This window comes from Symphalangus syndactylus, chromosome 5 (assembly GCF_028878055.3).
Source record: "Symphalangus syndactylus isolate Jambi chromosome 5, NHGRI_mSymSyn1-v2.1_pri, whole genome shotgun sequence".
NCBI lineage: Eukaryota > Metazoa > Chordata > Mammalia > Primates > Hylobatidae > Symphalangus > Symphalangus syndactylus.
Window position 1 is genome coordinate 88,891,887 of NC_072427.2, and position 27,989 is coordinate 88,919,875.

The 27,989-nt window shown below is 47.5% G+C and overlaps 1 protein-coding gene across 11 annotated transcripts in view; it reads right to left on the reverse strand.

Moving 5' to 3' along the window:
• Positions 1-498: 498 nt before the first annotated feature.
• Positions 499-27,989, reverse strand: part of MX1 (MX dynamin like GTPase 1) — a 36,795-nt gene continuing 9,304 nt past the window's right edge. For 8 of the 11 annotated variants that reach the window (XM_055279742.2, XM_055279749.2, XM_063639247.1 and 5 more), the window contains 12 exons: positions 27,347-27,539; positions 26,224-26,361; positions 23,534-23,688; positions 22,355-22,493; positions 20,521-20,719; positions 18,572-18,650; positions 16,892-17,014; positions 16,321-16,462; positions 13,199-13,357; positions 11,233-11,309; positions 9,604-9,852; positions 499-1,183 (listed from right to left, as the gene is read on the reverse strand). In XM_055279742.2, the coding sequence (XP_055135717.2) occupies positions 953-1,183; positions 9,604-9,852; positions 11,233-11,309; positions 13,199-13,357; positions 16,321-16,462; positions 16,892-17,014; positions 18,572-18,650; positions 20,521-20,719; positions 22,355-22,493; positions 23,534-23,688; positions 26,224-26,361; positions 27,347-27,539 (1,884 nt within the window). In that variant the 3' untranslated portion in view covers positions 499-952. The remainder of the gene's footprint in view (positions 1,184-9,603; positions 9,853-11,232; positions 11,310-13,198; positions 13,358-16,320; positions 16,463-16,891; positions 17,015-18,571; positions 18,651-20,520; positions 20,720-22,354; positions 22,494-23,533; positions 23,689-26,223; positions 26,362-27,346; positions 27,540-27,989) is intronic. The other 3 variants (XM_063639252.1, XM_063639253.1, XM_063639254.1) reach the window with 2 other exon arrangements.

Below are 27,989 nucleotides of genomic sequence, written 5' to 3' on the forward strand. Positions count from 1 at the left end.
CTCCTGTTTCAGCCTCCCGAGTAGCTGGGACTATGGGCACACGCCAACACACCCAGCTAATTTTTGTATTTTTAGTAGAGACAGGGTTTCACCATATTAGTCAGGCTGGTCCCGAACTCCTGACCTCAGGTGATCCACGCGCCTTGGCCTCCCAAAGTGCCGGGATTACAGCGTGAGCCATTGCACCTGGCCTGGCAACCATTTCTTGACTGGGCCTTGTGCTTTTCAACTCCATGCCAGGTACCCAGTGACTCAACAAATTTGACATTTGATCAATGCACATTATTAAGAGTTAGCACCGTTGGCTTCATATTCTGTTTCATTTTTTAAAGTGTGTTCCCCCATTTCCCTCCAGTCTCTAGGAAATCATCAGACCCTGTTCTTTTGCTTGCTCCTACCTGGCCCCGCCAGAGGGCAGCTTTAGCGCCGACTGCTCCACTGCACCCTACCTGCTAGTTTCAGGCTTCTCGCCAAAATACAAAACATGGCAGAGCAGTGTCTGCTAGAAATGAGTTTATTACAAACAGAGGAGACAGGGCTCCAACAGGACTCACACACATGACACTCATGCTCCTGAAACACTGGGTTTGTGAAGGGACATTATAAAAACCAAGAAATAAGCTGTGATGCTCAGCACGTGTCAGTTTCTAAGAACACAGAGAAGGGGAGAGCTGCAAGGTGGAGCAATTCTGAGGGCCGAAAATCCCTTTCCCAGTACGAAGCCAGCATCCTTCATCCCCGCCAGCTCATGTGCATCTGAGGGTGGGGCTGTCTTCATGCCGGAAACCAAACTGCTCTCACAGCTTCTTGCTAAATCGCTATGGCTAATGGATATGCAGAGACTGACTAGCAAGTCTGACTACTGAGCACTCAAGTAGTCTGTCCAGTGGCTAACCGGGAATGGGGGCAGACGGTGTGAGTGCACATCTATGGGGCTGGACAGAGAGCGTGGTTAACCGGGGAACTGGGCGAGCCGGCGCCGAGCCTGCATCAGCCGTGCAAGCCGCTCCTTCAGGAACTTCCGCTTGTCGCTGGTGTCGCTCCGCTCCTTCAGAAGCCAGCTGTAGGTGTCCTTGTCCTGCAGGAGCTGCAGCATGGCCTTCTGAAGCTGCTGGCCGTACGTCTGGAGCATGAAGAACTGGATGATCAAAGGGATGTGGCTGGAGATGCGCTTGCTGGCCTCCTGGAAGGAAAGAACAGTTCACAGGAGGGTGGAGGGGACACTGTGAGGAGGGGACTCTGACCTCACCATGTACACATGAGGATATCCAGATTCTCAATGAGGGAGACCCTCCCAGGGCAAGGACCTTCCCCTGGGTTTCAAACCCATCAATCTCCTCCATGGTGGTGGCAGAGAGGAACTATGCACAGTGCAGAGAATGTCCCAGCTATGAGTCATATTCCCACCAGCTTTTCCTGACCATTAAATGGGTACTTCTGATGCAAGAAGGCAAAGTATGCTCTATAAAGGTAAGCATGCAGACAGTGCAAAAACTGCATTTCCAGACCAGCCTGGTCAACGTGGTGAAACCGCGTCTCTACTAAAAATACAAAAAGTAGCCAGGTGTGGTGGCATGCGCCTGTAGTTCCAGCTACTCAGGAGGCTGAGGCAGGAGAATCACTTGAACCCCGGAGGCGGAGGTTGCAGTGAGCTGAGATTGCATCACTGCACTCCAGCCTGGGCGACAGAGCAAGACTCCGTCTCAAAAAAAAAAAAAAAGAAAAAAGAAAAACACTGCATTTCCAAATTATTTACAAGCCCGCCAAAGAGATTTGAAGGTTTCTTTTTCTTTTTAATCAACACTCAAATGACTCAGCAGAAAAGACATTGGGCTTTCAAAAGCCACAGAATGGAGCTGTCCGAGTTATATGCATGTAGACGTTTTCCACCTCTTCCTTTCTCCCTCCCCAAGTCCCACCTATTAGCAAAACTTTTTTCTTTCCCAGGATGGATGGATCTCTCAGGAAGTTGTAGTGTACTGGTCCCTCAGCAAGGTTCTGGTATCTTCTCTATAAAACAGGGCTAATGTGAGGCACTGGTCTCATGGGGTGGTTAAAAAGATTAAAGGAGTTAAAAGATGCAAGTTTAGAAAGATGCCAGGCATGTTAATAAGTACTCAGTATTGGTGAGACTGAGGCGGAACTCCCAATCCGTGTTCTGTGACCAGAGTGGCCGAGAGGCGGGGTGGTCACCACCTGGACATGGGGGGAAGGAGACAGGACCAGGCCGAAGGCAGGCGTTCAGGGCAATGCTAGAGCCCCAGATGGGGGCAGACAGTGTGAGTACTCACCAGGAGAACTGAAGAGAATCAGCTGCCAAACTGCTACAAACAGTAAGAGTCAGCAGGGGTGTGAGTCGTGGCACTGATACATCTAAAGCTCACATACCAAAATCACATCTACCACCACCAAACAGGAGACACAGAGGGAGAAAAACCCCTTTACAGCACACAACGATGAGAACATGTAGGCATAAACCTCGGAGATGTGCACCTTATACAAAGAAAACTTTAAAATACTCCTAAGGCCCCGGCAAAAGGAAGCCTTGAAAACGGAAAGACTTGGGAGGCCGAGACGGGTGGATCACGAGGTCAGGAGATGGAGACCATCCTGGCTAACACGGTGAAACCCCGTCTCTACTAAAAATACAAAAGATTAGCCGGGCGTGGTGCCGGGTGCCTGTTGTCCCAGCTACTCGGGAGGCTGAGGCAGAAGAATGGCGTGAACCTGGGAGGTGGAGCTTGCAGTGAGCCGAGATCAGGCCACTGCACTCCAGCCTGGGTGACAGAGCGAGACTCTGTCTCAAAAAAAACCAAAAAAAACAAAACAAAAAAAAACCCGGAAAGACTAGGGCCGGGCATGGTGGCTCACACCTGTAATCCCAGCACTTTGGGAGGCTGAGGCCGGTGAATCACTTGAGGTCAGGAGTTCGAGATTAGCCTGGCCAATATGGTGAAACCCCATCTCTACAATAAAACCACCACCACCACCACCACCACAAAACTTAGCAGGGCATGATGGTGCACAACTGTAGTTCCCAGCTCCTTGGGAGGCTGAGGCTGGAGAATTGCTGGAACCTGGGAGATGGGGGTTGCAGTGAGCTGAGATCGAGCCACTGCACTCCAGACTGGGTGACAGAGCGAGACTCTGTCTCAAAAAAAAAAAAAAAAAAAATTCAATAAAAAACCGGAAAGGCTGAAGATGTTCTTGGAAAAAGACATGGTGTCAGCAAGACGTCAGCTCTCCCCACAGAGGGCTGTGCAGTGAATGCAAACCCAGTACATATAGCAGCAGTTCTCCTCGTTCATGAGAAACTGGATACACTAATTCTGAAATTCATATTGAAACTGAACAAACACAAAGAGGCAGAACATCTCTACATAAAACCAAGTAGGAACTCAGGTAACTGGACACCCATGTTCTTAGCAGCACTATTTACAACAGCCAAAAGGTGAACAAGCCAAGTATCCACAGATAAAATAAATGGGTAAAAATAATGTGGTGTATCCATCAACGGAACGGTATTCTGCCTTCAATAAAAAGGAGTGAACCTGTAATCCCAGCACTTTGGGAGGCTGAGGTGGGAGGACTGCTTGAGCTGTCAAAGTCGAGTTCAAAGACCAACCTGAGCAACACAGGGACACCCCGTCTCTACAAAAAATTAAAAAATTACCCGGGTGTGGTGGTGCACGCCTGTGGTCCCAGCTACTTGGGCAGCGGAGGTTGGAGGATGGCTTCAGCCTGGGAGATTGAGGTAGCAGTGACCTAGGATCACACCACTGCACTCGAGCCTGGACAATAACAGTGAGGCCCTGTCTCTAAAAATAATGATACACTTTGGAAGGCCTAGGCGGGCGGATCGCTCGAAGTCAGGAATTCGAGAACAGCCTGGCCAACATGGTGAAACCCCGTCTCTACAAAAAATACAAAAATCAGCCAGGCGTGGTGGCATACGCCTGTAATCTCAGCTACTCGGGAGGCTGAGGCAGGAGAATTGTTTGAACCCAGGCAGGGGGAGGCTGCAGTGAGCTGAGATCACGTCATTGTACTCCAGCCTGGGCAACAGAGCAAGATTCTGTCTCATAATAATAAATCAATAGGCGTGAAACTCTGACACTTGCTACCACCTAGATGAGGACATGGTGCCACATGAAGTAAGCCAGTCACAACTCCTATGAGGTACTTAGGTTAGTTGAATTCACAGAGACAGACAGTAGGATGGTAGCTGTCAGGGACTTGGGGGGGGGGGGAATGGGGAATGCGTTTAATGGGGACAGAGTTTCAGCGTGGGAAGGTGATAGGGTCCTGGAGGTGGCTGCTGGTGATGCTGGCGCAATATGAATGTGCTTAATGCCACTGAACTATGTACCCCAAAATGGTTAAGATGGCAAAATAGACATGATGAATATTTCTGCACAATTTAAAGAAAGAAAAAGTGAGGGTGATATGGGGGTGCTGGCTGCACTAGAGAGTGATGTACCAGTGTGACCTTGGTGACACTGACGGATGAAAAGAAGGAAAACAGGGCTGAAGACAGGATGCAGACAGGACCCAACGCAGAGGGGAAGTGAGTGCCTGAGCGGGCGTGTGGAGTACCAGCGGGAACTAGATGACCCTTCCAGGATGGGACTGGGACCTCTGCTGCCATCTGGATCCTGCCTCATTCTTGACATCAAAGAACTCCAAATGGACCAAAGGTATCATGCAACAGTTAAAATAAGAAATTACTTAAAGAAAATACTGTCCACCTCATTTATCATCTCAGGGAGACAAAGTCCTTTTAAAGTATGACGAAAACCACTGAGGCCCAAATCCAACTCGAGTTTTCTGCTCTAGAAAACTTGAGCATAGTCTAAAACCACCATAGACAAAAATGACAAAGCAAATGATAAAATTCAGATCGTCTGCATCAGAAATCGCAGAGGTCTACTATCTCACCGAGAAGCTCCTCCTGGATGAACTGTTTGCTGAGCAAGAAACAGAAATAACTCTCAACACACAAAAAGATGCACCACCTTGTTGTCATAAGAGAATGCCAATTAAAATTGTAATGAGATGTCATTTTCACCTATTAGGCTGTCAAAAAACCCCAACAAGGCCGGGTGCGGTGGCTCACGCCTGTAAACCCAGCACTTTGGTAGACCGAGGTGGATGGACTACAAGGTCAGGCGTTCAAGACCAGCCTGGCCAATATGGTGAAACCCCGTCTCTACTGAAAAAACAAAAATTAGCCGAGTGTGGTGGCACGTGCCTGTAGTCCCAGCTACTCAGGAGGCTGAGGCAGGAGACTCGCTTGATCTCAGGAGGCAGAGGTTGCAGTGAGCCAAGATTGCACCACTGCAGTCCAGCCTGGGTGACAGAGTGAGACTCTGTCACCAAAAAAAAAAAAAAAAAAAAAAAAACCAACTTCAGTGCAGACTAAACTGGCCAGTGTGGATGGAGCTGGCCTTCTCTGGGTCATCTTTATCAGTCTAAAACAAGCCATCCTTTCCCCAGCTGTGATGGTCTGTTTCATGTATCAACTTGGCTAGGCTTGAGTCCCCAGTGATTCCATCAAACACGAGTCTAGGTATTGCTGCGGAGGCATTGCTGCAGAGGCATTGCTGCGGGGGCATTGCTGCGGGGGCATTGCTGCGGGGGCATTGCTGCGGAGGCATTGCTGCGGAGGCATTGCTGCGGGGGCATTGCTGCGGAGGCATTGCTGGGGGGGTATTGCTGCGGGGGTATTGCTGCGGGGGCATTGCTGTGGAGGCATTGCTGCGGGGGCATTGCTGCGGGGGCATTGCTGCGGGGGCATTGCTGCGGAGGCATTGCTGCGGGGGCATTGCTGCGGAGGCATTGCTGCGGGGGCATTGCTGCGGGGGTATTGCTGTGGGGGCATTGCTGCGGGGGTATTGCTGCGGGGGCATTGCTGCAGGGGTATTGCTGCGGAGGTATTCCGTAGATGTGGGTAACGTGTAACCACAGACTTTAAGTGAAGGAGACCATTCTCAATGATGTGGATGGGCCTCATCCAATCAGTTGAGGGTCTTAAGAAGAAAAATGAGGTTTCCCTAAAAAGAAGAAACTCTGCCGTGGACACAGCCTTAGCTCCTGCTGCAATTTCTGGCCAGCTCTCCCTGCTGGCCCGACCTGGGATTGTGGACTTGCCAGCTCCCAAAATGGCAGAAGCCAATTCCTTGAAATATATATGTATCTTTCTTTCTTTCCTTCTGTTTTTTTTGTTTGTTTGTTTGTTTGTTTTTGAGATGGAGTCTCGCTCTGTCACCCAGGCTGGAGAGCAGTGGTGTGATCTTGGCTCACTGCAACCTCTGCCTCCCAGGTTCAAGCAATTCTCATGTCTCAGCTTCCCAAGTAGCAGGGACTACAGGCATAGGCCACCACGCCCAGTTAATTTTTTTGTATTTTTAGTAGAGACCGGGTTTCACCATGTTGGCCAGGCTGGTCTCAAACTCCTGGCCTCAAGAGATCCAACCACCTCAGCCTTCCAGAGTGCTGGGATTACAGGCGTGAGCCACCATGCCTGGCTGAAATATATTTCTTTACATACATATATCTGTGGTTCTGTTTCCCTGCACAATCCTAATATACCAGGAATCTCATTTCTGGGAATTGATGCTTCCAGATACATGATATACAAACAAGCCTATTCACAGCAACACGCCTGCATTAGCAAAAGACTGCAAACAAACTGTCCGCTTAAAGGGAGCTGGCTCAATATACCACATCCATAAAATGGGATACTCAGCAGCCATTGAAAAGAACAAGGCAGCCCCACCAGAACTGAGGCAGAACAATCTCCCAGGTACAGCAAAAGAGGCAGGGTAAAGAGCAGCATGTCCACTCCTCTGCTAACCTTTGTGTAAAAACCATTATAAAATGTATGTGCACGGGAGCTTTTGAGTGCATGAGTCAGCCTCGGAGGACAGAAATGAACCTGGAGAAGGGCTGCTTCTGTCCAGGGAGCTGCTTGGTTCGGAGACTCCTTTGCCATTGCCACTCATCCTATTGTTTGGATTCTGTGCGTGTATATGCCTCACCTACTCTCAAGGTAACTGTTCATTCTAGGAGGCAGTGGAAGCAGCAGACAGGTGTGAGCCTGGCTGCAGGAGAAGCTGCTGTGCATGCCTGTCTTCCCCTTCACTGGCTTCACGCACGTGCTGCAGCTCCCAGTGTCTGGAGGAATGGATGTTGAGCCTCGGTTTAGAGCCTTGCTGCTCAAAGTGTGGTCTCCATCCAGTAGTATGGCGACCCCTGAGAGCCCATTAGAAATGCAGAGGCTGGGCGTGGTGGCTCACGCCTGTAATCCCAACACTTTGGGAGGCTGAGGCAGGCAGATCACTTGAGGTCGGGAGTTCAAGACCAGCCTGGCCAACATGGTGAAACTCCATCTCTACTAAAAATAGAAAAAAATAGCTAGGCATGGTGGCAAGGTGCCTGTAATCCCAGCTAATTGGGAGGCTGAGGCAGGTGAATTGCTTGAACCCAGGAGGTAGAGGTTGCAGTGAGCTGAGATTGTGCCACTGCACTCCAGCCTGGGTAATGGAGTGAGACTTGGTTTCAAAAAAAAAAAAAGAAGGGCAGAATCTCAGCCTCATCCTGACCTGCAATCAGCATCTGCATTTCCACAAGATCCCAGGAGGCCTCTGTGCTGGGTGGAGTTTGAGAGGCACTGCTTTAAAGCATCCAAATAGTAAGGCAATGGGGACATCTGATAAACCGAGAGATTACAATTTGCTTTACCTCCTCAGGTGTTTACACATCCCAAGGGCTCTACCTGAGTTGTGCCTGTGTTCACTGCCTCCTTCCCTAGGATGAATTAGATTGTACTTCAGGTTAACTGAATCGTGCAGTATCAATCAAAGCATGTGTCTACGAGATAGCTTCCATTTAGTCTGCTACCATTGCATTCCAATGCTGCACTAAGGAACTTGTTGTAAACCAAAAATAAAATCCTATGCCTTCCAGCCAACTCAGCAGACCCCCTCTTGGCCAAGTGGACCCCAGAGAAACCTGAAAATCTGAATTCCTGGCCATAACAGGAAGAGAAGCCAGGCCCTTTTGGAGTTTAGGTTGAAATTGAGATCATAAGTTGGCCAAAAAGACTCTGGGGTAGTAAGATACCATATTATAAAGTCATGCAAGGCAGGGGTTAAGTCACACACACCCCACAAACCATAAAATCTGCTTGGGTGAGTTTTCATGAACTCAGTGTAAAGTGGCTTACTTTCCAACCCGACTCTGGTATAGCATCACAAGACAGATTGCAGACCCTAAAGGAAATACAAATATTTTGCCTAAAAATATATTTTTTGGACATATTTTGAAACAGCTGTACCAGGACAGACAGATCGAAATGGCCCTGCCATGTTTTGTGGGGGAGAATTCGCACCTGTAGAGAATCTCCATCAATGCAGTCAGACCTCTCCCCTTTTAGGCCTTCCCTGAATCTATGAGAGATTAACCGAGAGGCTGCTGCCTCTAAGGCCTGAAAAGAAACATTTACCATTTATTCTCTCTGAAGGCTGCTACCCAGAGTCTTCATCTACATACCTTTGGCCTCTAACACTGCCCTTAACTCAGGCATTTCTTTCTACTGATGTCAAGTCTGTAGACAAAGTTTAACTCTTTCAAGCAAATGCCAACCAGAAAATCTCTGAACACACCTATGACTGGTAAGCTCCCCCTCCTTCAAGGTGTCCTGCCTCTTTAGGGAGGGCAGGTACACCTCCCATGTATTGATTTATGATTTTACCTACAATTCCTGCCTCCCTAAAATGTATAAAATCAAACTGCATCCTGACAGCCTCAGGCACACTTCCTCAGGACCTCCTGAGACTGTTCCCAGAGCCACGGTCCCTCATATTTGGTTCAGAATAAACCTCTTTCAAATATTTTAACAGAGTTTGGTTTTTCCATTAGCAATCCATGATCATCATCCACACTCATCTCCTGGAATATGCACTAGAATCTATGAGGAGACACCATTTTACAAAGAAAGCTGAGGCTGAGAGAGGTTAAGTAACTTGGCCAGACCTAGACAGCCATCAAAACCAGATGTCAGTGGCTCTAAGCCACCATCTCTCTGTCTGAGGTTGAGCTGCTTCTATGGAGGCGATATGGTTTGGCTGTGTCCCCACCCAAATCTCATCTTGAATTGTACGCCCATAATTCCCACATGTTGCGGGAGGGACTCAGGGGGAGATAATTGAATCATGGGGCAGTTTCTCCAATACTGTTCTCATGGTAGTAAGTCTCATGAGATCTGATGTTTGATAAGGGGAAACCCCTTTCACTTGGCTCTCATTCTCTCTCTTGCCACCGCCACCAGGTAAGAAGTGCCCTTTGCCTTCTGCCATGATGGTAGAAGGCCTCCCCAGCCACGTGGAACTGTAAGTCTGTTAAACCTTTCTTTTGTAAATTGCCCAGTCTCAGGTATGTCTTTATCAGTAGCACGAAAATGGACTAATACAGGAGGCTAACAAGGAGGTAAACGACAGAGCTGACCAACGTCACCTACAGAGAGAGCAAGACTAAAGAGAGAGGCATTCAGAAGAAAAGGAAAGAATGGAAGCTGCCATCCTGAACCATGCGAAGACGTACCTGGTGATAGGCCATCAGGTGCTGAAAGAGCTCCTCCATGGAAGCGTCTGTTGTCGAGCTGGACTGGAAAACCCCCAAATCCCAGGGTTTCTTCTTCTTTTCTTCTTCCATCTCCTTCTCTCTGACCTTCTGCAACGCACCCCTGTATACCTGGTCCTGGCAGTAGACAATCTGCTCCATCTGGAAGTGGAGGCGGATCAGCTTCTCACCTTCTCTCTCTTGTTCTGTTCTAATGTCTTCGATTTTGAACTACAGTAAAAAAAAAAAAAAAAAAAATACACAACTCAGTTTCCCTCAAGACACAAATTCCTGAGTCACAGGAAAGTAGGTAAGAAGTCTGTAAATACCAGGTTACCCACTGTGAGTGAAACAGCACGTTTCCTGGAACAGCCCTCTGGGCCGCGCCCTGGTGTATCTAAGGCATGTTTCTAGCCCTGGCTGAGGGTCAGAGCTTCCCAGGAGGCTTGAGCCACAGATGGGCCGGACCCCCATCCCGGGGCCTGGGGACCTGCACAGGCTTGCTTTCAGGCCCCGTAACTCAGCTTCTTTCCTTTCTCTTTTAGGGGCTTCTATATCTGATGGCAAGGATTGTCATAGCCATCAGATAATCCACAGGGATGAGCAGGGGAGCCATGTTTAAGTCAGACAAATTCTGTTTTATGTTCCCGGGGTTTAGAGAAACTGGTTGCCAAAACCTGAGGAGGAGAAACTTCACCCCTGGACCCTCCAGGCCTTGATGAGAGGCACAGTGCACAGTGGCAGGTGCATCCTAAACACCTTACTCCACGTCCATCTCGACCTTCTGAGGAAGGCCTTATTAGTCTCATTTTATGAATGAGGAGTCAGGGGCACAGCCTGGAAGTGGCACATCCCAAGGCCTCCAGCTGGTGAATCATGGGGTCAGGCTCCTCATCTGTGCCGGGGACGCCTGTTTCTAAGAGTGGCTAAGTCTGGTCTCTCGGCCCAGTCTGTCCCCCAGGCTCATTTCCTGTAGGCTCTTTCCTCACTCTGGATGGGAAGACTGTTTTTTTGTTTTTTTTTTTGAGACAGGGTCTCGCTCCATCACCTAGGCTAGAGTGCAGTGGTGTAATCTCGGCTCACTGCAACTTCCGCCTCCTGGGCTCAATCGATTCTAAAGTGTCAGCCTCCCAAGTAGCTGGGACTACAGGCATGCACCACCATGTCCAGCTACTTTTTTGTATTTTTAGTAGAGATGGGGTTTTGCCACGTTGGCCAGGCTGGTCTCGAACTCCTGGCTTGAAGTCATCTACCGGCCTCAGCCTCCCAAAGTGCTGGGATTACAGGCTTATCGTGCCCACTCGGGCCAGAAAGATTCTATTTTTATATGTAGCTTCCTCAGTGAGTTTTTGGATTTGGAGCCATTGCTCTTAGATGTGATAATCTTCTCCACTAACTGTGGATCTCTTGTTCTATGCGTTTAAGCAATCCCTCCTTTATTGCTTTTAACCAGACATCACCGGTAACATCAGAAGAAGCACTAGTGAGTGATGTTATTTGCTGCTCTAAATGTATACAATAAAGTTGAAATAATCCTCATCCAAGAAATCTGTTTTCTAGTGTCAAGCTTAATTTTTTTTTTTTTTTTAAATAACACATGGTTGGTTTTACCTTGGCGGTTCTGTGGAGGTTAAAAAATTCTTCAAAATTTTTTATTGAAACATCTGTGAAAGCAAGCCGGACCATATCTAATCAAAGAGAGAAAAATAGTTCAATGTTGGTAGGATCATTTGTTCTCTTCCTAAGATGCAAAAAAAATATGAGGATCAAATGGTATGAAGTAAAGTTTCCCCTCTCCCTGCTCCCTTCTTCTCTTTACCATGAAAAAGGAAGGCGTGGTCTTTTTGCTTAATAATTTGCTGGGAGAATCTTAAAAGCAAATGACCCCTGGCATACACTTATTTGATATTTAAACTTTTTATCCTAAATAGTTGCAAAGAATGTAATTTCCGTTAAATTATAAATATTAATATTTTATAACACAACTCAATATAAGTCAAATCACTCTTAAATATATCAATGGAATTTGAATTTCTACATTATCCATTTGAAAAACATACAAGAACAAGCTCTTATTTAGATTAAAAATTTTATATTATTTATCTTTTATTTTTGAAACTCATTTCTATTCTACTTCCTCACAGAATTTTATTGTAATACAATGTATAGTATCTTTACGATTGAAAACCTCTTATGGATCTCCATGTCATACATTTCTGAAAAAGAAATAGGTATATCTATATTGGTTTTTATGACTATAAGGCTCTAAGTATTACAAACTTTCCTCTGGAACGAGTTAAGAGTCTACAATGGACCAAAACAACATGATTGCAGGTTTTGGTATATGATTATTAGGGCTAAAAGGTCAATTTTACTGGAAATACACCTCTGAATGAGCTGTTCTGAGGCTATCTCCAGCTCCTTAGTTCATGGATCCGTGAGTGATTATTAATTACTGCTAAGATGAGGCAGCTGAAGTGTGAGTAAGGATGCCGTCAGTCAAGGAGAGGATGAAGAAGAGAGATTCAATAACATCTGGAAAATCAAGAAAGCAAAGCATTTCAAGAAGGGGGTGGATCCACAGTAGGATCTAGTTTCCTACCTATCCGCGACACACCTAGATTCCTACAGCACTCTAAAAGGCTCCAAACACGTCTACATGTGCAGTTATGTCACCATTGGCTTTACTCCTCGGAGACTTCAAATAAACAGCCGATTTTGAGTGTGAAGTTTGAGTATGAAGCCAGCAGAGCAGTGGAACAGGGTGGAGGTGTGGTATGACAGGAAAAATAGAAATATTTTGTCTTTGTCCCCATTTCCTAACACACAGCCCCTACATCTCTTGGAATGTCCGGCCTTAGGAGTATCTCGTGTTTTTAAGAGATGATGCCTGGTGGGCCCCTACATAGCTTCAGGATTGGGGCCAGGCACTAGAAAGACCAAGCCTTGGCTAGAAACTTAGAACTTCCAGCTCCACAGAGGAGGGAGGGCCTGGAGATTGAGTCAATCCTCCATCATGCCTTCATGATGAATCCTCCATAAAACCTTCTCAGTGGTGAGGTTCTAAGAGCTCCCTGGTTGATGACCACATCCTTGTGCCATGAGGGTGGTACCTCCACCCCGTGGGGACAGAAGCTTCTGTGTTCAGGCCCCTACTATGTGCCTCTCCAACAGCTTCATTTGTGCCCCTTATCAAATCCTTTCTAATAGACCAGTAAATGTCAGTGAAGTGTGTTCCAGAGTTCTTGGTTGACCTGAGGAGTGGATCACAAGAACCTTGATTTATAAACAGTCCGTCAGAAGAATGGGAGGTCTGGGGCTTGTGACCAGCATTTGTAGTTGGGGCCAGTGTTATGGGACTGAGCCCTTAAGCTATGGGGTCCACATTGACTCAGGGTAGTTAGTGCCAGAATTGAATTGAATTGTTGAACACCAACTTGGGATCTGGAGAATGAGAGGTTTGCTCGTTGGTGTGGGATGCACCCCAGGAGGAAAGTGCTGAAGTTTGGTGCTGGCTTTGGTTCGAACCTTTCCCTTCTTTAGAAATCAATGCTCAGAAGTGAAACTAAGCACTCACCCGTCACAGTGTGTAGCATATCCACAGCCGGCTCTTCCAGCGCCTTGATTTGCTGTTTCATGATTGTCTCAAATGTCCTGAAATTCACAAAGCCTGGCAGCTCTCTACCACGATACTGATTTTCAAATTTCTGGATTTTTCTACTCAAAATTTTATGGCCTATAGCAGGAAAAAAAAACCCTCTAAATTATTTTACAAAAATAATCTTGCACATTTTTCTAAACACAATAGCATTCTAAATTTTCTGAAAATATAAATGGCAAGAAAAAGTGGTATCAAAACAAATCTAACTGGTAAACTAAAAATATCCAGGGATCGCACACACACACGCACGCCAGATCTCAAGATAATTTTCCTTAGTCATCTAAGGAAGGAGAGTGCAGAGCCAGGTACAATGCCAGGAACCCGCACATGCAGAAACTTCGACTAAGACCCTTTTTTTTCATTTGTTTGTTTGTTTGTGACAGAGTCTCGCTCTGTCGCCCAGGCTGGAGTGCAGTGGCGTGATCTCAGCTCACTGCAAGCTCCACCTCCCCGGTTCACGCCATTCTCCTGCCTCAGCCTCCCGAGTAGCTGGGACTACAGGCGCCCGCCCCCACGCCCGGCTAATTTTTTTGTATTTTTAGTAGAGATGGGGTTTCACCATGTTAGCCAGGATGGTCTCGATCTCCTGACCTCATGATCTGCCCGCCTCGGCCTCCCAAAGTGCTGGGATTACAGGCGTGAGCCACCATGCCCGGCCAAGACCCCTTCTTAAAAACGTACTCGAGTATGAAGTTTTGTGAATCCAATTTTAGTTTTACCAAAGAAATTGTACCATAATACATTCCTTGCCCTCAACTGCACGCCCATTAGAAATGAGCATGAACACTTTCTGGAATTAACAATACATCACATATTCATGCGTCGAAAGTGTTGCCATGTGTAGAAAGTGTTTACAAGTCAAATGGGATAACAGAGTAAACCAGGCACATCAACTTGTATGAGTGTGATACAGTAGCACTGTTCACTGTGTGAGATGCTGCATTTTTCTTTAAACTTTTGGAATTATCTGTACTCCCAACAGTCCACACCATAGAGAGTTAGCCCCATCATAAGTCCAGAGGGTTTGAGTTCCTTTTTGAATGGTAATCTAGAACACTTTTTTAGTCAGGAAATACTTTTCCATAAGGATTTTTCTAACTGAGATGTCATTTACATAGTATAAAATTCACTCTATTAAAAATATATGGTTCAGGCCAGGCGCGGTGGCTCACGCCCATAATCCCAGCACTCTGGGAGGCTGAGGCCAGTGGATTACCTGAGGTCAGGAGGTCGAGACCAGCCTGGCCAACATGGTGAAACCCCATCTCTACTAAAAATACAAAAATTAGCCAGGTGCCTGTAATTCCAGCTACTAGGGAGGTGGAGGCTGAAGCAGGAGAATCACTTGAATCTGGGAGGCAGAGGGTGCAGTGAGCCGAGACCGAGCCACTGCACCCCAGCCTGGGTAACAGAGTGAGACCCTGTCTCCAAAGAAAAAGAAAAAAAAAGTGTATGAGTGAGTGAATTTTAGTATATTCACAAAGTTGTGCAACCATCCCCAGACATAACTCCCAAACCCCACACCCATCACCCATCAGGGATCACTTCCCACTTTTCCCTCCCCAGCCCCTGGCAGCCACTATTCTGCTTCCTGCCTGCCTGGGTTTGCCCGTTCTAGCCATTTTCTATCAATGGAATCATAGGCTGTGGCCTTTGTGGCTGGCTTCTTTCACTCAGCATGACATTTTCAAGGTTCATCCATGGGGTGCTGTGGACCAGCACTCTGTGCCTGTCTGTGGCTGGAACTATTCCAGGGCTTGGTGTTATGGGCTGAGTTTGAGTTGTGACCTCTTCAAATTCCTACGTTCAAGTCCTAACCCTCAGAAACTCAGAATCTGACTGTGTTTAGAGACAGGCAAAGGGGTAATTAAATTGAAATCCGGTCACTAGGGTGCGCTCTCATGCCATCTGCCTAGTGTCCTTGCAGGAGGAGATGAGGACACACACACAGAGGGACAACCACACGAGGACCCAGCGAGAAGACGCCACGTGCAAGGCAAGGAGAGAGGCCTTAGAAGGAACCAGCTCCACCAACACCTTGATCTTGGACTTCCAGCCTCCAGAACTGTAAGAAAATAAATTCCTACTGTTTAAGCCCCCACAAATCTGTGGTACTTTGTTATGACAGCCAAGGCCAACTGCTACACACAGACACACGCCAGTTGGTTTATCGATTCATCAGCAGATGGTCATTTGGGTTCAGTGATATAGAAGAGAGCAAACACGGCTTTAGTTGTCACTAGGTCCTTATCCTGACCATCCTCCCCAACTGCCCCACTCTTCTCTGTCTTAAGCCAACGTATCAGGTTTACCACGCGATTGACTCATTGCTATGGTCTACACGTTGGTGTCCCCTAAAAATTCCTATGTTGAAACTTAATCCCCGGTGTGATAGTATCAACAGAGGAGACCTTTAGGAAGGATTGGGTTATGAGCACTCTGCCCTCATGAATGGGATTCCAGGCATACCTTGTTTTATTGCACTTCACAGATATCGTATTTTTTACAAATTGAAGGTCTGTGGCAACCCCATGTCAAGCAAATCAGCGCCATTTTTTTCCAGTAGCACATGCTCACTTTTTGTTTCTGTATCAGCAATGTTTTAGCAATAAGGTGTTTTAAACTAAGGAACGTACATATTTTTGAGGCCTAATGCTATTACATACTTAATAGACTGCAGTATGGCATAAATGAATTGTTTATGTACCAGGAACCAAAAAGTTTACGTGACTTGCATTATTGCAATATTCGTTTTGTCTGGAACTGAACCCACAATATCTCTGAGGTATGCCTGTGGTACCCCTGTAAAAAAGAGGTCTGAGGAAGCTTGTTCGTCCCTTATCCCATGAGAGGACACAGCTAGAAGGTGCCATCTTTGAAGCAGAGAACAAGCTCTCACCAGACACCAAATTTCCTGATTCCTTAAGAATAGATTTCTCGCCTCCAGAACAATGAGCAGTAAGTTTCCATTGTTTATAAATGACCCAGTCTCAGGTATTCGGTTGTAGCAGCCCAAAAGAAGGGACTAAGACACTCACCTTCTTGAAAATTGTTTTCAATTATTGTACTCCATTTGTGGAACTCGTGTCGGAGTCTGGTAAACAGCCGAATGTCTTCCTCTCCTACAGTTTCCTCTCCTTGTATGAGAGCAGTGATGTCCTGATTAAAGGCATTAATTTTCTGTCAAGAAGAAAAACATCAGTATAAGTGGATAGACTTCAAATCCAAGTGTCAAGGTCATTTGGAGGCCATGCCTATGTGGAGGGTGGGGAGTCACTCCTTGCTTTCTTATGGGACACTGTGGATCAGGGGAAAGAAGAGGTTTTGGCACCGGAAAATCCTATCCCACCCCTTACTGCCTTAGGGATCTGGGTGATGCTTGTGACAGAGGGGGCACAATGCAGCCTGAGCATCCCTCGCTGCTGACTCCACCCCCACACCCGAACTCCCTGCCCTGCCTCCCTCAGCCCTGTCCACCCTTTGAGTGCTACGGGCCAGATGTCTTTGGACCAGCCTTAGGGGAGTGAAGAAGGAAGTGCATAAGGCCCAGGATCCCTTTTTTGACCATGACAAGTGCTTCTCCAGGTCCATGCAGCTGGCAACACTCACATCTATCAGGAAGAACATTTTTTCATTTTCATCTTCCGGGATGTCGACACCATACTTTTGTAGCTCCTCTGTTATTGTCTGGTGACTCTCCTTGATTTGACTTTCTAACAGGGGCAGAGATTTCTGAGGAAAATGGAGAGAAAATAATGGAAATTTATAAAGATGAACAGAGAATGAAAAGGAAGTTCCAGGCCTCCCTCTGCAGAGGAGCTGTGTGGGCCATTTGACTTCCTGGCTTCCTCTAAAAGGAAGCTTTTCCAGACCCGGGGGCAGGGGCGGGGCGCACACACTAGGGACACTGTTTTCTGCCCAGGTCTTCCCCCTTCCCCACTCCTGAGACAGCAGCCTCATGAGCAACACTGAGGCACCCACTGTGCATGGGTCCTGGGCCCCGGTAGAGCGACCCAGGAGCAGTTCCTCTGTGGTCATATTAGGTAAACTCTCCGGAGGGAGACTAGAGAGATCCACTTGTCTAGTAGGTTCTGAAAAAGTGGCATTTGGAGCAATTTGAGATTCAACAAATTTTATGTTGTTTGCAATCAATAAAAAGTGATCAGAGACTTGTGTTTTTAACAATACGGTTGACGCCGTATGCTGGCTCACCCTTCCACGGCAAACATCTAAAAATGCCGGCTGACATGTGAAAACCTTTAAATGTATCGGTGGACTCACAAGTTAGTGAGGGGCAGTCAGAGGCCAGCCCCAGTAATAGTGGCCAGGCAGGGGCTCAAGGAGAAGGCAGCAGTGGAGCCCGGCTCAGCCACAAGGGCATCTGTCTAGGTAAGAAAACTTGAACGGGAACCTATGAGCCTGACTTGGTGCAGAGGCAAAAAATCAACCCCCATGGGCTTGCTCGAGGTGGGGAATCTAATAAGGAAGCATCCCCTTTCTGCATACAGTGGGACCCCAAAGAGCTCTACGCTCATCACGGTCAGCTGGAAACCACCCCGTTCTACACCTGCATTCCTGGGGACTGCGTGGAAGACCTTGCACTCTGGTGCTAAGTTGAAAATTTGAAAAAGGCCAGTCTGGCCAACATGGTGAAACCCTGTCTCTACTAAAAATACAAAAATCAGCCAGGCATGGTGGTGTGCACCTGTAATCCCAGCTGCTCAGGAGGCTGAGGTAGGAGAATTGCTTGAACCCAGGAGGCGGAGGTTGCAGTGAGCCGAGATCATGCCACTGCACTCCAGCCTGGGCAACAGAGTGAGACTCTATCTCAAAAAAAGAAAGAAAAGAAAAGAAAAGAAAATTTGAAAAAGGAAGAGACTACATTCAGGCAGATTTTTAAAAAGAACCACAGAGAGCTTTTACAAAGCTTTTAGAAGTTAAAAAATACGTTCATTAGAATGACTAAGACATTATAATAGTGGTTGTCAACGAGAAAGGAAGAGTTAGTAGCTTGTGCATAAGATTTTAATTTTTATTTTGGCCCAGTAGATATAGTCTATCAGCATCCCCCCAGACTGTGGTCCCCTGAAAAACAATATCCACATTGTCTGGGGGCTTGCTGGAAATGCAGAATTCTAGGCCCCACTCCAGACCCACAGAATCTGAATCTGCATCTTAACAAGATCCTCAGAAGATCTGTGTGTACAGTGATGTTTAAGAAGCCAGCAAGGTTCAGCTCTGTGTTTGTAGTATTCTTTTTAGAGAACCCACAGCTCTGCCCGTGCTTACACAGATGTGTGCGATGAGCTCGCTGGTAAGTTTTTCTGCCAGGCAGGGAACCGTGGCCTTTCCTTCCTCCAGCAGATCCCTAGAAGAGAACACAGGACCAATTTCCACCTTGATATAGTCGGAACACGCATGTCTGCCTTTTTGCTGTTGGGGAAAGTCAAGGCAAATTTCAGTTGCTTACAACTGGATGGAATGTCTTGCAATTGGTACCCAACAAATACTCAGAATTGGACTGAATAGGATTATGACTGAATTTTAGCAATCTAGGATATTTCAACAAAGATATGGAATGAGCCCTTCCAGCTGATATAATAAATGTGTATCATGGTGTTTGACTATAGACTTGGTCATCACAAAAATACACAGACATGTATAGATATGTTTTTATAACACATACCCCCTTCTATGTGTAATATGTGTAGATAATCATAATGGATACAGACCTATCTTCATACGAATACATTGAAGCATATTGAGATAAATGGGTAGCAGAACACTGAGGAGAAGAGGCACAAGATATCTTGTCCGAGATAAAAACTTAAACCATGGGCTGCCTGGAGGAAGGAAGTCAAGCATCTTCTCACTTGATCCAAATTTGTGCTCACAGAGTGAGTTATTACAGGGTTTCCCACATTTTATAGGACATTTTAGGATAAAGGCAGCAGTGAAGCATGAGTTTCTGTGCCTTTTTGTGAGAGTATACTCATACCTAAGCTTCAGTTTCTCTATTTTTCTAAATTGTGGTAAAATACATATAACATAAAATTGACCATTTAACCATCTTCAAGAGTACACTTGAGTGGCATTAAGTACATTCACACTATTATGCAGCCACTGTCTGTCTTCAGAACTTTTCATATTCCCAAACTGAAACAGTGGCCCCATTAAACACTACCTCCCCATTCTCTCTCTCCCAGCCCCTGGCACCCATCATTCTTTCTGTCTCTATGAATCTGACTACTCCAGGGACCTCAGCTAAGTGGAATCAGACAGTATCCATCCTCTTATGACTGGGTTCTTTCACTTAGTAGAATGTTCCCAAGCTTCATCCATGTTGTAGCATGTGTCAGAATGTCCTTCCTTTCTAAGGCTGAAAGTATTCCATGTTTTTGTACAGACCACATTGCTTTCTGCATCAGTCCATCAATGGACACTCAGTCATCTCATCTTCTGGCAATTGTGAATGTGCAGAACAGCATGTAAATTTCCATTTGATATTCCTGGAATTCTGAGTAATGGCTCTCTGTAGGCTTCTGGGAGAACTGAATGCAAGAATGTTTACAACTCTACATAGTCTCATCATTTTAAATCTTACCAATTTATCAGTCTTTTCCTTTTAAAAAATGTCACTTTTGGTAGGAGGGATAGAAGGTTCTTATAAACTATTCACCTACCTTTCTTCTGGGATGCTTATTGCTTCCTTTTAATATTTAACTTTAAACTTTAACTCTTTTGGTATAATGAGGTAAGTAAGGACAGTATTTTAATTTTTTCCCAAATATTAATTATCCCAACACCATTAATAGATACTCAAGCTGATCCACTATTGGATTCGAAATGCTGCATTTATCATGTGTCAAATATATATATCTGGGTCTATTTCTGGGCTTTCTACTTTTTTTCTATTCTCTTCTATTTATGTTTTTATAAAATATGGTTCCAGCACCATGCTATATAAATTATTGTACATTGTTCTCTCCCTATTTTGATTGGTTTTTAGTTTTTTTTTTCTTGCAGTATTTTGTAATCCCCTTTCTACTCTTCTAGCTGAATTCCATAGTCCTTGTTGAGGAACAAGCATAGTCTCACACACACACACACACACATACACACACACACACACACACACACACACACTCCACACATCTGTGGGATGGCCGCCACTATCCCCAGGAAGGCCTGACATCCTGGGCTTGAACTGATCCATGATGAAACCCATGCGAGCGCACCTGAAATATGGGTGGTCCTCAAAGAAGATCTTCTCTCTCTGCAGGGCTTCGGACAGGCTTAGCTGGTCCTGGATCTCCTGCTGGCCCCGGCACTTGACGATCATGTAGCCCTTCTTCAGGTGGAACACGAGGTTCCGCACCACATCCACAATCTTGTCTTCAGTTCCTTTGTCCACCAGGTCAGGCTTCGTCAAGATTCCTGCGAGCCAGATGTATTTGGGGAGAGAACGTGCCCAGTCACGAGGCAAGGTGAACGAACAACACTCACGCCCCTGGCCTCCCCGGGTTTCCTCCCATCCTTGCTTGAGGACAGGCCATGGCCCCTGCAGAACCATGGGGCCAGTGGAGCCCCGCTCCAGAAAAGAACTCCACCACAAGCCACAGGAAGGCAGGGATGCCTCCCAGAACAGCGTGTGGCTCTCCCCAAGCTCCTTCACCCAGGCCCACTGTAGAACATGCCACGTTTTGTTTATCCCTTGAGTTATGGACATCCCATCTCAAAGGCATTCTTAATGAGTACCATGTGCCTCCTGAGTTTGCCCTGCTTCCGAGCCCGCTGTGCCTTTCTGAGCAAGTAGATAAGGGTTACAAGGCAACCCAGCCAGTGAGAGTCAAAAGCAGCTAATTTCACTTGGCCTTGGGCACCAAACCTGCTCCTTTAGCAGGTCTCAGTGGAGGCAGGTCCCCACTGCGCAAAGCCCATGGAGACTGGAGGGACCCTTGCCCACTGGCAGACCACCGAGCGCAGGCAGGCTCCCCCATTCTCACCGAGCACAGGCGGGCTCCCCCATTCTCACCGAGCGCAGGCGGGCTCCCCCATTCTCACCGAGCGCAGGCGGGCTCCCCCATTCTCACCGAGCGCAGGCGGGCTCCCCCATTCTCACCGAGCGCAGGCGGGCTCCCCCATTCTCACCGAGCGCAGGCGGGCCCCCCCATTCTCACCGAGCGCAGGCGGGCTCCCCCATTCTCAGCGAGCGCAGCGGGCTCCCCCATTCTCACCGAGCGCAGCGGGCTCCCCCATTCTCACCGAGCGCAGGCGGGCTCCCCCATTCTCACCGAGCGCAGGCGGGCTCCCCCATTCTCACGGAGCGCAGGCGGGCTCCCCCATTCTCACCGAGCGCAGGCGGGCCCCCCCATTCTCACCGAGCGCAGGCGGGCTCCCCCATTCTCACCGAGCGCAGGCGGGCTCCCCCATTCTCACCGAGCGCAGGCGGGCTCCCCCATTCTCACCGAGCGCAGGCGGGCCCCCCCATTCTCACCGAGCGCAGGCGGGCTCCCCCATTCTCAGCGAGCGCAGCGGGCTCCCCCATTCTCACAGAGCACAGGCAGGCTCCCCCATTCTCAGCGAGCGCAGGTGGGCTCCCCCATTCTCACCGAGCGCAGGTGGGCTCCCCCACTCTCACCGAGCGCAGGCGGGCTCCCCCATTCTCAGCGAGCGCAGCGGGCTCCCCCATTCTCACAGAGCACAGGCGGGCTCCCCCATTCTCAGCGAGCGCAGGTGGGCTCCCCCATTCTCACCGAGCGCAGGTGGGCTCCCCCACTCTCACCGAGCGCAGGCGGGCTCCCGCATTCTCACTGAGCGCAGGCGGGCTCCCCCATTCTCAGCGAGTGCAGGCGGGCTCCCCCATTCTCAGCAAGCGCAGGGGGGCTCCCCCATTCTCAGCGAGCGCAGGCGGGCTCCCCCATTCTCAGCGAGTGCAGGCGGGCTCCCCCATTCTCAGCGAGTGCAGGCGGGCTCCCCCATTCTCAGCAAGCGCAGGGGGCTCCCCCATTCTCAGCGAGCACAGTGGGCTCCCCCATTCTCACCAAGCGCAGCGGGCTCCCCCATTCTCACCGATGGTCCTGTCTCCCTCGGGGTCCACCTCCTGGGCCATGCTCAGAGCCTCTGTGGTGGCGATGTCCACATTACTGGGGACCACCACCAGGCTGATCGTCTCCTGCCTCTGGATGTACTTCTTGATGAGTGTCTTGATCTGTAAGGAAATGAGAGGTGACTCGTGAGTATGGCAAAGGCAAGTGAGAGGTGAGACAGGTCCTGACCTTGCACTTGCTTCAGGCCCTAAGAGTCCCAGGGGTATTTCCCCCAAAAGAAGTAACTTTGGAGAAATGAACCCACAAACGCAACCCTGGAGGTACCTACCAAGCTGGAATTATGAGAAAATAAATGATCTGTGGCAGAAACAGAGCTATAGGCTCAGGGAAAACCATGAGGTTTCAGATAATTAACCCCTAAGACCTCAGATCTGATGGTCACAGTGAAAAATGGCGGCCAAAAAACCCCACTTCACCCCTAAATCTTTAATGTGTAAAGTGAGATTCACTGATACTAAAATATCATTATACCTATTTCTTTCTTGCTTGTTTTGTTTTCTTTTTTGTTTTGAGACAGGTTCTTGCTCTGTTGCCCAGGCTGGAGTGCAGTGGCACAGTCATGGCTCATCGCAGCCTCCCTGGTTCAAGCAATCCTCCCAGTAGCTGACAGGTGCACGGCACCATACCTGGCTAATTTTTTAACCTTTCTTTTATAGAGAAGGGGGTCTCACTACGTTGCTCAGGTTTCTGTCAAACTCTTGGGCTCAAGGAATCCTCCTGCCTCAGCCTCCCAAAGTGCTGGGATTATAGGAGTGAGCCACTGTGTGTGGCCCATTATACTTATTTTTAATGCTCTCTTCCCACATAAGACCCTTTCCTAACACACAGCACTTTAGATATGCTGCAAAGTGTATATAACCAAAAACGAGTCATTGCATAAAACATAAAACAAATACATTGAACACATTTCCAACTGTGCCCACTGGCCTCACTTTCTCCAAAGAAGCTTCCATTCAACTTGACAGAAGAAACTGTGATCAACGGGATCTCTAAATTCCCCACTCACACCTCCAAATACTAACTCCAAAACTCAGCTCTGGACTCACTGTTACTCTAATACAGTACCCTCTTTCTCCTCCCGCCCCTCCCACACCCCCATCCCCATGCCAAAGCCAAGGTCAGAATGGGTCTGAAGTCTGACCTTATACCCAATGTCAGCAGGCTGATTGCCCACAGCCACTCTGGTTATCCCAGGGAGGTCTATTAGAGTCAGATCCGGGACATCTTGGGAGCTGATCTCCAGGGTGATTAGCTCATGACTGATTCCCATTCCTTCCCCGGCAATGGTATTCTGGGCTAGAGAAGAGGCAGGAAAAGTGAAACCCAAACAGAGCTTAGGATGAAAGGATTTCATGACGGTGAATACTCTGAAAGCATCTTCTCCTCTCTGCAAGTCATGGATAAAAGCAATTTGGAACAGATTCAATTTTCTGTGATTGGGACGAAAGAGATCTCAAAGGATACCTCAGTACTTTCCCTGCTGTTGGCCAGCACTTTGTGTAGAGAGGACTTGTGAGAACATCACCATGAGTGACACCCACTTAGACCAGTCCAAAGCTGGGCGGAGGCAAGAAGTTCTTCCTGGTAGCATTCCTAAATCCTTCTCATTGATGTCAGTAGGAAATTAGCAACCAAGCAAAATAAAAACAAATAAAAATATATGGAAATGCCTAAAATATAAACTGGAAAATTATATGGGGAAATGTGCTTATTTTAGCAAAGATAAGCACTGGCTGTTAACATCCCATTAAGAGATTTTATTTTGCTCCTTCCTCCTTAATGAATTTTAGGATGTGAATTTGTTTCACCAAATTGTTGGCTAACACCACTTTACTCTTTTCTATGTCTAGAATGCCTTTTTGGGATGTTTGATATCAATTTAGAACTTAGGAAATAACAGTGGTTATGGTCCACTAATTGTTCCCCCAATATCCATGTACCTGCCATGTGGTCATGAGATCGGGTTCTGGCCAATGGGCCATGTGAAAATGTTATGTGAAACTTCCAGAAAGTGTGCTTACAAACGAAGAGATATGCCCCTTGCCATGGTCCAGCTGGCTTCAAAGTGGACTTGCTGACTAAGTCACGGGGGGGCCTTGGAAACGGAGGCCACAACCAATGAAGAAATGGGATAAGAATAAGTCTTGGTTCCTGACAATGGAATCCCCAATCAGCCCTGGTCTGCCCCCCTTCAGACTTATATGAGAGGGACAGAAAGCTTCTACATTGTTTAGACTACTGTGTTAGCAACTTGCTGGCACAATGGCATCCACATTCCCTTCCATCCCTGTATGCACGCTACTTTACAGGGTGCCTTTGTCACTTCCATGGAGAGAGAGAATTGGTCCCTTGAAATTGGGCTTGGCCATGTGACTTTCTCTGGCTAAGGGGATGTTACACAATGCGACGCCAGGAGAGACTGAAAGGCGTTAGATGTCGGGTCTTGCCCTCTCTTGCTGCTGGGAACCCCTCCACCCAAATTAAGAAGTCCAGCTTAGCCTTCTAGAGGGTGAGAGACCACACAGACCAAAGGCCTGGTCACTCCAGCCAAGGGCCATCCTGGACCATCAGCCCCAGCCCAGCTAGCCCAGAGAAGAACTGCCCAGCTGGTCCATCAAATCACGAGAAATAAAAGTGGTTAAGCCATTAGTTTTAAGATGGGTTTGTTATATAGCAAGGGCTAAGGCACACAGTTATTTTGAGTTTTCTGCTGCAGGCAGCCAACCTAATCCCAACTAATTCAAAATCATGGTTTGTCAATAACATTATTTATCTTTCTATAAACAGTCAACAAATGTGATTAATCCTCCATCTTTACAAATGCTAAACCCATCCCTTCCTACTGCTGGGCATCAGTTCATGTCTCTTCAGTACCTTCCCAGTGTGAATGAAACTTAATCATGTGACATGCTAGAAAAACATGAAGGTCGATGGGAAGATGTTATCCATGCATTTCACAGAGGCTGTTCTTTGTCAGCTACTCTGCCCTGTCTATACTGCTGGTGTCATTTCCCCTTGCAGACACTTCAAATTGATCCTTGTGGTTTGCATTTATGGAGGCCTGCCATGAATTAGCCTAAGCTGGGTTTATGCAAACACAGCCCCTCCCCTTCCCTAGAAAAGGGTGCTGGTTCTGAGTGGGGTTCAGTGACGATCCTGTCCACAACATGGAGTTCCCTGTACAAAGGAACAGGGGGAGGAGCTCCCTCACCCCCATATCTGGCTCCTCTTCCCACCAGATCTAAGTAGGGAAGCCCTTGAATAAGGGACAGATCGTCCATATTTGGGGACATTTTAAAATTCACATTATTCTAGATACTTACATAATAAGCAATACATGTGTTTTTGAGACAGGGTCTCACTCTGTTGTCAGGCTAGAGTGCCGTGGCAAGATCATGGCTCACTGCAGCCTTGACTTCCCAGGCTCAAGCAACTCTCCCACCTCAGCCTCCTGAATAGCTGGGACCACAGGTGCATGCCACCCTGCCCAGCTATTTTAATTTTTTTTTAAGAGATGGGGTCTCACTATGTTGCCCTGGCTGGTCTTGAACTCCTAGGCTCAAGCAATCCCCCCGTGTCAGCCTCCCAAAGAGCTGGGATTACAGGCACAAGCCACTGTGCCTGGCCAGAAATAAATTATTGCTATCAGATGCTGATATCCAAGCGTGCTGGTCATAATGAGGTAAAAGAAGTAGAAGGAACTGGGGCCTGATGTGCAGGAGAAAGGGGTCCTAACAGCACAGGCCCAGGGAGGTGGGAGTATGAACAGTTACAAACAGACCCCATGCATGTCAGAAGGCTTGACCAGGCATCCAAACAGAGGGTACTCACCTTTATTAATTTCCTTTTCTACCTCTGAAGCATCCGAAATCTCAATCTCGTAGTCCTGGTAACTGACCTTGCCTCTCCACTTATCTTCGTTCACAAGTTTCTTCAGTTTCAGCACCAGCGGGCATCTGGTCACGATCCCTAGGAGGCCACGCCCACATCAGTGCTCCACTTTGCTCTTAAAAGGCCTATACAGCACCTCAGGCCCATGGTTCTCAAACTTTTGTACAATCATATGGGGAGACATTTAAAACTGGAAACTTTCTGGTCTTACCCTCTGATATGCGGGGACATTGCACTGTGTCTGGGTGACTTCAAGAACACGCATTCTGAATATGTAACCCAGGTGAGTTTTTGCTTACTAACGCTTGAAAGCCACCACTTTCGGCTTCCTGCCTCATCCCAGTGTTCTGCCATTAGCTCAGGTGGCAGACCACATTGGGAAACCCCCGAAACTCATCTAAACATCTTCCATTATCTCCCCAACATACACACTCTACCCCCATTAGGAAAGCATTCTGCTGCTACCAGGCCACCTTACAACTGTCCTCCCACTGTAAACTCCTTCCATCTTCTACCTACCATGCCTGACCTGTATTGCAAGACCCATCCCAGGCCTGAACTCTTTGAGCCCTCACTGATATAGTTCTGAACTGGGGGACCCAAATGCGTTTATTCAGATCCTCCTCAAACTGTAAATTACGTATGACTTACGTGAAAAAAATGTGCAATGAGATAGCATTATGAAATGGTGTTCCCTCCAAATTCCTATGTTGAAGCCCTAACCCCTAATGGGACTGTATTTGAAGATAAGGCCTTTAAAGAGGTAATTAAGGTTAAATGAGGTCATTAGGGTGGGCCCCAATCCAGTATGACTGATGCCCTTATGAAGAAGAGGAAGAGACAACAGAGATGCTTGTGTGCAGAAGGAAGGCCGCATGGGGGAGCGGTGAGGAGGTGGCCATCTGCAAGCCATGGAGAAAGGCCTCAGGAGAAGCTAAACCCTGATGTTGGACATTCAGTCTCTAGAATTGTGAGAAAATAAACTTTTGTTGTGTAAGCCACCCCATCTGTGGTATTTTGTTATGGCAGCCTGAGCAGACCAATATAGAATGTAAGTTCTTACCGCTGCCTCTGGGTAGGGCAACTCCCGACAGTGCCTCCAACACGGAGCTCTTGCCCGAGCTCTGGTCCCCAATGACGGCGATGGCTGGCAGGGCCAGGTCCTGCTCCACACCCAGAGCCCGCAGGGAGTCAATGAGGTCGATGCAGGGGCGCACCTTCTCCTCGTACTGGCTGCACAGGTTGTTCTCAGCCACCTGGAGGAAGCAAAAATGAAGACTTCTTCATGGCCTGCAGATCATGCCCATGATATGGTTTGGTTCTGTGTCCCTACCCAAATCTCATCTCGAATTGTAATCCCCATAATCCCTACGTGTCAAGGGAGAGACCAGGTGGAGGTAATTGGATTGTGGGGGAGGTTTCCCCCATGCTGTTCTCATGACAGTGAGTTTTCATGAGGTCTGATGGTTTTATAAGTGTTTGGCAAGTTCCTCCTTGAGTCATTCTCTCTCTTGCCACCTTGTGAAGAGGTGCCTTCCTCCATGATTGTAAGTTTCCTGAGGTCTCCCCAGCCATGCGGACTGTGAGTCAATTAAACCTCTTTTCTTTATAAATTACCCAGTTTCAGGCAGTTCTTTATAGCAGTGTGAGAACGAACCAATACACTCCATTAAAGATGGCCAACTTCAATAAGTCTAATACACAGG